This window comes from Macadamia integrifolia, unplaced genomic scaffold (assembly GCF_013358625.1).
Source record: "Macadamia integrifolia cultivar HAES 741 unplaced genomic scaffold, SCU_Mint_v3 scaffold90, whole genome shotgun sequence".
Lineage (NCBI taxonomy): Eukaryota > Viridiplantae > Streptophyta > Magnoliopsida > Proteales > Proteaceae > Macadamia > Macadamia integrifolia.
In genome coordinates, this window is record NW_024870574.1 from 243,156 (window position 1) to 255,148 (window position 11,993).

The 11,993-nt window shown below is 40.5% G+C and overlaps 1 protein-coding gene across 1 annotated transcript; it reads left to right on the plus strand.

Annotated features, from left to right (window-relative positions):
- Window positions 1-3,375: 3,375 nt before the first annotated feature.
- On the plus strand, window positions 3,376-4,621 carry LOC122070367. Its single transcript, XM_042634512.1, has 2 exons — window positions 3,376-3,908; window positions 4,179-4,621. The coding sequence occupies exons 1-2, from the start codon at window positions 3,609-3,611 to the stop codon at window positions 4,512-4,514; spliced, it is 636 nt and encodes a 211-aa protein (XP_042490446.1). The 5' UTR covers window positions 3,376-3,608; the 3' UTR covers window positions 4,515-4,621.
- The last annotated feature ends 7,372 nt before the right edge of the window (window positions 4,622-11,993 follow it).

Sequence of the window (11,993 nt, forward strand, 5' to 3'; positions counted from 1 at the left end):
CCTTGCAGAATAAAAAAAATTCTTGAGAAAAATACATTTTTTTTTATATTTTATTTTGGGAGAAAGAACATTGGCCGTACAGGCGTGTGCCAGTGTTCGGGCCAACGAGAGGGCACACAGGAGCATATTCAGACAAGGCAGCATGGTCTTTCCACACACTACTGTGATTATAGGGTAGTGTTCTTTATCCCTTTATTTGTTAAGGGATGATGAATGCTAGTTGGTTACATGGCCTCTACCTCAGCATCTGGGCCAATAGGGGAGCACACGTAGGTATCCAGAAAGGTGTAGGGATATCATTTTCTGTTTGGCGGGTATAAGTTAGGTTAATTTCAATTTAGGTTACGTTTAGTGAAAAATTTCAAACCTAAAAAGGAAACTTTTGTAATCGTTAATCAATATGATTGTATAAATTACTTAATTTTTTTCCATATTTAGTAATGATACTATTTAAATGCAAATTTTACTAGGTTTAAAAATTTCACTTTATTTCCCATCAATTTCTCTTGCAACCAACTGGTTATCTAGGATCCAGATCCTCTCCATAGAACCCATGGACCATAGAGTGAACCAATGGTTGGGAGGTCCCGGGCACATATCTCGAGGTCACCACAGTTGTGAGATCACTCTCTGGTCTATGGGCTCTATGGAGAGGAATCCTATCCGGTTATCCGAACTTTACCCGAACATGATTTGATGGTTGACTTGATGATATGTCAAACTATCGCGTGAAAAAGAAAAATAAAGGGAAAAAGGGAAAAAAAGGAGAAAAGGAAAAAAGAAAGGACAGTTGGAGTTAAGCCAATGTGGATTGTGCAAACTGAACCAGAACATCAATTTGACCCCAAAGATAGGTCGGCTCGGATATAGTTTTACCCAATGAACACGTCTGTACTTTGCAGTACGCTTCATGATCTCTCATGTATAACAGAAAACTGTCAAGACTCCGAGGGGCTGGCCAGGGGCCATTAATCTCTTTGCTGCTTAAATTTGAATACTTGATGATGAAGGGGTCGGGTGTAGGTATAGAGAGACATTGAAGTGGTAAGGAAAATATTTACGATGGACATTAAATGGGTTCATGCCCCCAACAACCAAGAGAGCGAGAGAGAGAGAGAGAGAGGCCTCCAATTTAATGCTGTTTGTTTGTTGGCTCTAGGAAAGAACCCCAAACAACTCTTATCGGGGAAAGGAAAAACAAAACAAAAACTCTAAACAAATATGGTTGCGTGGTTATATATCAGCATGAGGGCCAATGAGAGTGCGTATAGGGGCATCAACATTAATGGGATTTTTGAATTTACAAGGGGTGTGGTAATCATTCCAACGAGAGCACATACAAGAGCATCTTCAACGCACATAGGGGGGTAGCGGTTATTTCTCACCTATTGTGTTTGGGTGTATGAGCAAGAGAATGCTACCTCCTGGTGCAGGTACACGCTAACGGGAGCGGCCAAAGAGCATCTTTAGCGTAAGGCAACACAATCTTTTTGCACCTCTAGTGTCTTGGCATAGGTACATGCCAAGATGTAGCATTCTTTCTTTGTATATATATATATATATGTGTGTGTGTGTGTGTGTGTGTGTGTCTGTGTGGGGGGGGGTAAAAGAAGCGTAAAAGGCAGCGTGACCTCTGTTTCCAGACACAATGGGATGAAATGACCGTCCCACCTCATGAAAGTGGAAATTTTGCTCTTTTTAATGTTTCTACTAGTGCTCCCATTGGTCCCTATACTGGTGCAAGGGCGACGTTGCCTTTTAGTGAACCCTCTCTCATATGGGAAAAAGAACCCCGTCTTGCTAGTGCAGGTTACGCTTAGAGACAGGGCACAGAAAAGATGACGCTATTCCTATGTGCCAGGACACTGAAGATGCTGGTGCATATGCCCTCTCATTGGTCCAACACGCTGGTGTTTCTTGCGCTAGTAGCTAGAGTTCTTTTGCACTATATATATATATATATATATAAGGAGGGAGAACGTAAAATACTTTGTCATGTAGCCCCTACATTTGCACAAGGCCAATGAGGGGAACACATGTGGTTGGTTTTTTGTATTTCATAGGGGAACGGATGCCATTTCACCCTGTGTTTTGGCACAAGACCACATGATTAGGTGTAATTCTTTTCCCAATATATGTTGAAAAGAATGATTAGGTGTAATTCTTTTCCCAATATATGTTGAAAAGAATGTTATCTGGTCATGCACTCTTGTGCCCAGATCTAGGGGCTGGAGGTTGAGTCATGACTACTTGACTCAAATGGTGGTGGGGAAAGATGAAAGATGACATGACTTTGGGTTTGATAATTATCATCAACACGTACATCATCATCAATCACTCAAGTTCACCAACCTTGTGTACCTCATTTAAGGCTGTGATTTTTGTTTTCCATCCTACTGCATATTAGGGTTAGGAAAGGGTCTTTTGCTTCATGAATGCACTCTCTCCACAAGAGGGAATTCATGAATTTGATGAGTAATTAATGATTTAGGTATGTACACCAGAAGGTTCCTCCTATTCATATATATCTACTGTACGTGTGTGAGAAATAGAGTAATTCTATATTGCCATATGAGTGGTATAAAGGAAATTGGTAGGACTTATTTCCAAAAGGCAGATTATCCATAATTGATGAAGATGAAAATTATCGTTTACTAATATTGTAGGTTGTGATAAATGATCTTTATTCTATGATTTAGATTTGATACTACAACAATAACAACAACAATCATAACCTTATCCCAACTTAATGATATTGGCTACATGGATCTGAATTAGGAATAGAGTTATAAAGAGACAACATAAGTAAGGTGAGGTGAGGTACAAAATAGGTAAACGTAGAAGTCAAGGCATCATAGGAACAACCCCTACAAGAGATCGGCGACTCAGGTCCTTGTCTTCCATATAATTCTATCCATGGTCATACTAAAATCTAACCCTATCATATGCATATCTTTTCTTACCACTTCATCAATAGTCACGATTCAAATTTGATATAGTTGATTAATCTTAAATTAGCTTGGTAATTAAGAAACCAATAAGTTAAAAAGACCGATATGCATTCTCAATTCTCAGTGTCTTCTTTGTAGATTGGATGACGTGGTAATATTGGTATATCTATGATATAACAAGATAATTAATATTGTGATCTATGTGAAGGAGTAGTTATTGTTTTGAAACTGGCCGGGTTCAGGTGTATCCAATTAATTAATGTGCAAATCTTAACGTGGGTGATTTGGAAGTAGTGGGGTTTGAATGTTGTGGAAGAGAGTAGGAATTGAAGGCATTAAAGGGTCCTCTACTTGCTACCTTTAATGCTTTTCCAGGCCTTCCTTTTGATGGGCTTGATGAGAGATATTTAAGAACCCTCTTAAGTATGCATGCCCTCTTGCATGACCCTTTCAATCAAAAGGGTGGGAACTTGATAGTTTACATGTGAGAGAACCAACATCTCACTCCCAAGTTCTCTCTTGTTAGAAAGGTTTCCTCAATTGGGTTCAACTCTTCTTCCTTCTCCATTATATAGAATACACTCATACTAAGGAAGTGATAGACTGACCATAGGCATAGAGAGAGAGAGAGAGAGAGAGAGAGAGAGAGAGAGAGAGATGAAGGAGATTCTACAAGGAAAACAAGCTCTTTCTCTTAGACAAGAAGAGGAGGAGAAGGTGAAGAAGAGGCAAAAGTTTTGGATGATGATGGATAGTCCTGACCTTTCTTTAGGCCCCTCTCAGTTTGTAATCCCAGGGAGCACCGATAGTTTATCTTCAGGATCAGAAAGCAATCCTTCTAAGAAGAGAAAGTACTGTTTGGATCAATTCAAAAGAGAACCCATGATTCAGACTAGTATTGAACTTCAACTCAAAGATCCCTTGCCTTCCGATTGGGAGCAATGCCTTGATCTTGAAGTAACTCTCTCTCTCTCTCTCTCTCTCTCTCTCTCTCTCTCACACACACACACACACACACACACATACACGCACACACACACAGAAGTGATCAGTTTTCATGGTACTACCATATTTGCTGTAAATGTCTAGTTTCATGTTGGCTGTTTTACCTAGTGATCACTGATGAGTTAATGGGGAAGATTCTTATATGGTACATAAATCTTTTAGGTGGTATTTCCTTATATTTTGTTCACCTTATGGTATTCTATATTGGGTCTATTCTTGCAGTCTGGGAGAATGTATTATTTGAATAGAAGCACTTTAAAGAAGAGCTGGAACTGGCCCAAAGAACAGAAGCTGGATTTAGAACTCAACATCTCATCACTCTCAAGTTCAGAAGAGAAGAGAAGCTCTGAGATACTAGGGGGCTCGAAGAAGAGCAGTTCCTCATCCAGTAACATGGTAGCTGTGGCTTGTTTGAAGTGCCATCTCCTTGTTATGCTTTCTAGGTCTTCTCCATCTTGTCCCAACTGCAAATATGTTCACTCTCTCCCAAACCAGCAGAACCCACCGCCCAAAGTCACAACCATCAACTCCTTCGACACTTTAATTCTGCTAAACTGATCATCTGGTCACAAGAACGATAACCATGTGTAGATGTTGAAAGGGTGAAGACAGTAGATATCAAATTCTAAAATCAATAGCCAAGAATGAATGTGCTCTTTTTTTTATATCCCGGTCTTTAGAAACCATGTGTTTTGTTTGGTTTTGGTGCTAAATTTAAAGGAGTGCACGGACGTGTACGTACAAAGCCAAACACTTTAGCCCTTTATCCTGTAAGGGTCGAAATGACATTACGCACCTTCCCCCTCTCCCCATTGGACCGCTGAAGCAATGGCCATATATGTACAATTATTAAATGGAGGGTATAAAAAGATTTCAAAATTAGTTTTAAAGTGACTTGTCATTAGGTCATTATAAAAAGTCGCATATTTCCCACCTTTGACATTGCCATCAACAAAAAAGCAGCCCAATCAAAAAGGGTCTTTGAGAAGTTTGACGCTTTGATAGAACAAAGGATTCTGAATGGAATGATTTTCAATACCGATTCATTAGTAAAAAGCCTTCTCCCACTTCTGCATTGTCGGAACAAGTTTATGTAAGAGTGGATGATCACAAAGTCCTTGTAACTTTGGAGTGTTTACCCTTGGCAGCACCCATTGGCTTCCTTCAATAAAATCAGACACTATTGCTTTCAGCCTGCGAAAAATCATAGGGTCCAAAGGAACAATCTCAGAAATTTTTATATCCCCAAGCCAATAGTCTTTTTAAAATTTGATTGATTGACCATCACCAAGAATTCATCTTTTTGATAATAAAATCCCAAACTCTAAGGATGATGTAGAGATTTTTCAGATGCACCAATAACCTAGCCCAATAAGCCCACAAGCCTAAGCCAAAGGATTGAAGCTGGAAATAAAAATTGCAGTCCAAGATTTTGGGGTAACTTCATGGTGACACCTGTACAAACTCAGAGGGAACTACAAGTCGTGTCACATATGGATAGAAATGTTTAGAATTCCATTTTCCAACAAAAAAGGCAATGTATCATTTTTTATTTTGTAGAAGAATGTATAGCCATTTTGGTAAGTTGTGTTTGGGTTGACTGTAGACACTTAGAATTCCAGGATTCATCTTTTCGGTCCAACTTTTATTAAAATTCAATTCTAGAACTTCTTGGACACTTCAACCACTATGTTTCTAGACTCTGCAAGATGTGGAAAATTCCTTTCAAGGTTCCCAAGGTCCTTTCTATAGGATAATTGTTTGTCTTTCCAATTACTCTTAATTTCATTTTTGAAATTGCCCATGCTTGGAAAGTTATTCCATGCTCATCTTTATAAGCTTTTACCAATGAATGGAATGCATACTTGGAGTTGATTCATAATTTTATTTGAACTTTTGGCCTTTGAGAAGAAGTAGTTCTTTTTAAGTTCTCTTATCCTTTATGTGGATTTTCTTTGGGTGGCGAGTTCTCTTTCCTTTAAAGTGGTCTCTTGTGTTACCTCCTACTCCTATATAATTTTCCTGCATCGAGTTGGAATCAAAGTCTAGGTTCAATGGTGGATCATCGAAGACGTGGACTAAACGTTGAATCATGACAGCTCAAAAAAGAGGCTTACGAGATGTGGAGATGTATTACTTAAGGAGACAAATGCAGCAATTGCTGGAGTATTTGCAACACTTTGAATCTCTGGAACATGATGATTTACATCATGATTCAGAGCATGATTCTTCTAATGAAAAGGATGTTAAGCCCTTCGGTCATGCTTGAAGTCAAGCCTCAAATGGAGGTGGTTTCCCTCGACATTATTATCAATAAATTTGATATTCCCACATTTGAGGGAAAAATGCAACCAAAAGTGTTCTTGGATTGGCTAAATACAATGGAAATATCCTTTGATCACAAATTTTGAGTTCAAATTTTAGTAATTCTACAATTTCCCATTTTATTTCTTAATAATCCTTCTCTATTGGACTCAATTAGAGCTGGAACCTGGTTCAACCATAATTTTAGGGCTGTCCAGCTCCAATTAAGTCATTAGAAATGATGGGACATGCATGTGTAATGAGTTTCTTGGGTGATTTGTGAATTTTATGAAGAAATCGCCAAGCATGTTAGTTTAGACATTTGATTTCTGTATTTAGTGGCCAATTGGTGGGGGAATGACTCTCCAAGCATGGTATAACCCCTCCCATCCTGCCAAGAGCATTAGCCCTCGGTCCTATGCACAGCCCCAACAGAATGAGTTCAATAGGCAGAGTGCTGGCTGGGCAGAAAATTATGCACACAGTAAGCTCTGGCAGGTGCCTGCGATTGGTTGTGGCACTGCAATCCACCTGCCAGTGGAGTACCTGCAGCCCTATTCTGTCCCTATATTTTGATTGGTACCCTGCACCATTATGGGTTTTGCCATGCACCTATTCAATGAAATTTGCCTTATAGGGTGGGGTAGCTTGGCAGCATTCCAAGGGCTTTAAATTGGGTTAGTTTGAGGGTTGTTGAGTGTTGTTCGGGTTCAACAGTGGACCTATAATGTTTGTTTATATATATATATATATATATAACATGATGGCACACCATTGGTTAGAAACATAAACTATTGGACGAGGACACGAGATTGATAAAAAAGGAATCTATCATACCTTGTGATTGGGTATTGAGGTGAGTGGGTTCTGATCTTAATTTACAAAGTGTTTCGTATTTCTTTTCTATTTTTGCATTAATCATATGTATGGATGAATTTTTATATTGTTGATATGCTTGCTGCTATTATGTGATTATGGTTTTGTGAGCCATTGTGGATTGTGGAGGTAAAAGTAAGGTAAAAAGGGACAAGGTGGGGGCCGAAGGGGGAATTCTAGCACCGTGTGCTTGATGTTTGTGATGATATTGTATGATGGATGGTGGTTGGAGAGCATCATGTAGACTGTATTTTGGTTAGGTTATCACAACCCGGGTGCTACAACCCCTTGTCAATAGGGGTGATGTACTGACTAATCCCAGCCATTGGTTGCCTGATTAGCAATGCACTTCCTTGATATGACGGACTATACCTAGTGGAGGATTGTAGCATGGTACAAAGTACTTTACGCGTGGTTGCTGGGGTTACTAACCTAGGGGTTTTCCAGGGGATTGAGGTTCTTTTCGAGACTGGATGACTCCTGCCTACAACTAGCTTGTATCTCTGGAGTGCCTGACATACTGGGGAGGGGACCACTTACGCTGTGTAGCATTAATACCATGATGATAGACCTAGTAATAGAGTAGGAAATAGTGTAACTAAATGGACTCATGTGCATCATATAATGGTGTGAAGCATGCATTGCATTTATTTTATTTTGTTACTTGCCCGCCCCACCCCTCACTGAGCTTGTTAAGCTCACCCCATTATTTATGTTTTTTCTTAGGTGGAGAGATTATTGAGTTGCCAGGTTCCAGTACTAATACTTAAGGTATTGTTTTGGACACTTGGTCAGCTGTTCCAGAAGCAGAGGTGGAGGATGGACCCGACTATGGGTGTGATGACTGCACCTTTAGAGCTAGGATTCCTGAGTGTTTCTTTATGATTCTGTTATTTTGTGTATATAAGATGTTTATGTAATATAAATATATGGGATATGTAAGGATTTGTGGAGATGGTTGTAATTCACCCTTTTGGTATGTATATAAATGAAGTATCATTTAGTTGATGCTAATGCTATCTATATGATCTTCTTTATGTATAGGATTTTAAAGATCTCTGTTCCTACATCACAAGGAGTAGTATTGTTACCCTACTTTTCTTTTTTTGCTTAAGGTCAGCAAGAATATATTATTAAAAGAAAGAATCGAGTACAGAGAGATCCACTTGGGTAAACTAAAAGCAAAAACCAGATCTCCTTCCCACCTTCAGCATTGCCATTAGCAGAAGAAGAGAACTGGACAAAAGAGCTCTGACCTAGCCTCCTGCTCCATCTTCGGCATTGCCATCAGCAGAGGAAGAGACAAAGAAAGCAAGAGTCAACTAAAATAGAAGAAACAATATATCTCTTGAATCTGAATCATGGTCTCTCTGTGGCATCCCGATCAATGTCATTGGATGTGAATTTGGGAACATCATTCCATATAGTTGGCAATTTTGTCGCAGCGGCATGCTTCGCTAGGCTATCTGAAACCATATTAACCTCTCTAAAGCAATGTAGAATACTCCATCGAGTGTTATTCAAATATCTCAGCAAGGACAACCATTTTTGCATGAAATTCCATAGAATTATCTGCTTTTGAATGCACCAGACAACTACTTGGGAGTTGCATTCAACCTCAATCCATGGCAGCTAGAGGTCATTGGCAATTTGAATCGCTGCAAATTCTGCATCATAATTAGTTGTAATTCCCTCAAAAGAAGAAAGGCACCTCATAGGAGGCCCCACATGATCCAGTAAAATGCCCCCTGCACCAGCATATCCAGCTTCCCAAGTGAGCACCCATCAATATTAATCTTGACGCAGCTACTCACAAGTAGAATCCACACTAACTCTAAAATCTGCTTTGGTTTAGGACTTGCCCTCGTCAACCGCAAGGAAGATGATAAAACTAGCTATTTCACCAATTGAGCTTACAATTGATAGAGCATATAAGTCATTTAATACTACTTTCACCACAAGTCGGAATGTATGGAAATTTCTATCATGACACCGATGATTTCTTTTGAACCAGATATGATATAAGATGTGATGTAATACTTGATTCCATATCTAATTAATTAGAACAAAGTTATATTTCCTTTTCCACCATGAAAAAAGCTCTTGAATAGACGAAAATCCCTACCAATGAAGATAAAAAAAATCTCAAAACATCCTTCCAGATCTCATCGGAAAAACTATAATCAAGAAATATATGGGTAAGAGATTCCAAATCATCCATGCAGAGAGGACATCGCGAAGCAAGATCAACCGAGTGAGATCTAATTTGATCGTTAGTTCGTAATCTTCCACGAATTATATGCCAGCTCAGAGTCGAGACACAAGGAAGAGTTCCTTTACTCCATATCATTCTGGAACAAGGAACCTTTGACTCATGCCTACGAATTCCGTCCCAAGTGGAAGAAACTGAAAAATTCCCAGATTGGGTGAGTGTAGACACCCAATTTTGTCACCTTCCTCCGGCTATGATGAAATACGGATCTTAGATGCGACTTCCAACTTTCGATCAACAGAGATGATGATTGACCCAAATAATCCGAAAACATTCCCCACTTATCTGAAAACCCTGGAAACCCCCGCGCAGGAGAGTAGAGGGTTTAATACGATTCTGACGATATATGACATGTCAAAATCAGACCGTCGGATCTCACACAATTGTCCCCAAAAAATTATGTTTTCCTATACGTATGCTGCGCACATTGGCAAGCTTGCTGGAAACCTGGAAAAATTCCCTACCAACCCAAATACCCCAAATTCATCCCCTACTTGAAAACCCTGGAAACCCTCGCATGGGAGAGAAGAGGGTCCAAATTTGACATTTTATATACGAAGGAATCCGGTCAATGTGACCATATGGATGGATAGTACTTGGAAATAAAATTCTGACAATATATGGTACGTCAAAATCGGACCTTTGGATCTCCTGCAATCGTTGCCAGAAAATTCCAAAATTTGCACATGCTGCGTGCGTTGGCCAGCAGGCTAGCCCGCACGCCTTGCGTGTGCCCCAGCTTGCTGCAGCCTGTGCGCCCGCTGGCTGTTGCCAGCACCCCTACTTGTTGCAGCCCGTGCCTGCTACTGCCCAGCCCATGCACGACTGTAGGCCAGCCTGTGCATTATGCCCACCCATGCTGCCTGCCCTGCGTGCCATGTGCTGCTCACCCTTGCACATTTCCCGCACACCCTGTGCACATTGCCTTCTCTCTGGTGCAGTTGTGCCGGCCATACCCCGTGCACTTCAACCCAACCTTGTGTGCCACCATCGACGGTCGAGATTTGCGTTCCACTGGCCCTGACGGGTGAAGAAATTTCCTCTTCACCCATTTTTACGTATGCACTACTCTGCTAGCATACCCTACACCGTAACCTCCTATTAGTCCAAAAACCCACTTTTTGCCCCCATTGGCCAAAATTTCTCTCTCCTCCCATTTGTCCAAAAACCCACCTTTTACCCATTGGCTAACATTTCTCTCTCCTCTCGTTAGTAAAAAAACCCCATTTTGTCCATTGGTTAAAAAACCCTTTTCACCCACTTTAGTCCAAAACCCCCTTTTGCCCAGTGGTTAAAAGAATTTTCTCTCCTCCCCTTGGGCCTAAAAATACTATAAATACCCGCTCCTTTGGATTTAGAGACAAAAAAAATCACAACTCCACTTAGAAAGTGAAGCTCTGTCCTCTCTCCTCCTCCCCTCCCCCTTTCCCCTCCCCCTTTGAGTTTCTTCAGGTCTTTAGAGCGATCTTCATCAAGATCCGAAATTTTGTTCGGATCTTCGAAGTGTTCTTCAGGATCTTGAAGATCTTCAATCCAAGTTTGTAGTTCTATCATTTTTTTTCCAAAAATAGCATGTTTTTGAGTGCTATTGATCTTTAGCGAAAGTAGAAATCCCCCCCTTTGAGGGTTTTAAGGTCTATGAAGAGATCTTTGTCAAGATCTAGAGTTCTGCTTGGATCTTCAAAGTGTTCTTCAAGGCTTTGAGAATCTTCAATCCATTTTTAGGTCAATCCATTTTTTTTTTCAGAAATAGCCATTCCCAGCGGAAGCTCTACCAAAGTGCCACCTTAGCTTAGCCCTCCCTTAGCCTATCCCCAGTGGAAGCTCTGCTGGAGTGCCACCTTAGCCTAGCCCTCCCATAGCCTATCCCTAGCGGAAGCTCTGTCGGAGTGCCCCCTCATTCAAATCCTGAAAATAGCCTTCCCTAGCCGAAGCTCTGTCCAAATCCAAATTCGAAAATAGCCTTCCTTAGCCAAAGCTCTATCCAAATCCAAATCCAAAAATAGCCTTCCCTAGCCGAAGCCCTGTCGGAATCCAAATCCAAAAGTAACCATTCCTAACCGAAACTCTACCCGAATATCATCAAAATCAAAATATCTTGAGAAAGGAAGTTGGAGGTCAAGACCATCTTCCCTTGAGTCAGGAGAATCCGAAAGACAGTCTGAGATGGTACTAATCAGGGGCCCACTCCTCTTGACCCGAAACAATGGTTAAGTTCAGGTACAGTTTCTCAACCGAATTATCATCATGTAGACTTTATATAGACCTTGTTTTAGTGTACATAGTCGTTTAAATTTAGTCAATGTATATATATGTGATAACTTAGCCATACATATGGAATATGAATAATTGTGGAAAATGTTCGTTCTTACGCATCTAGTAGGAAGACCAGTTGAACCGGGTAGATTGGGTGCCTAACACCTTCCCAATTCTGTAACCTAACACTTAGCTTAAATCTTTGGACCAGACCAGCTTTCGGGTCCTTTTCTCTGCAATTGGCCCCCACCCCGGGGTCCTAGGCACATAATCCTAGGTGGTGACTCCAAACCTTTTGCATGATCCCGATCCCCATATTGGACCATCAT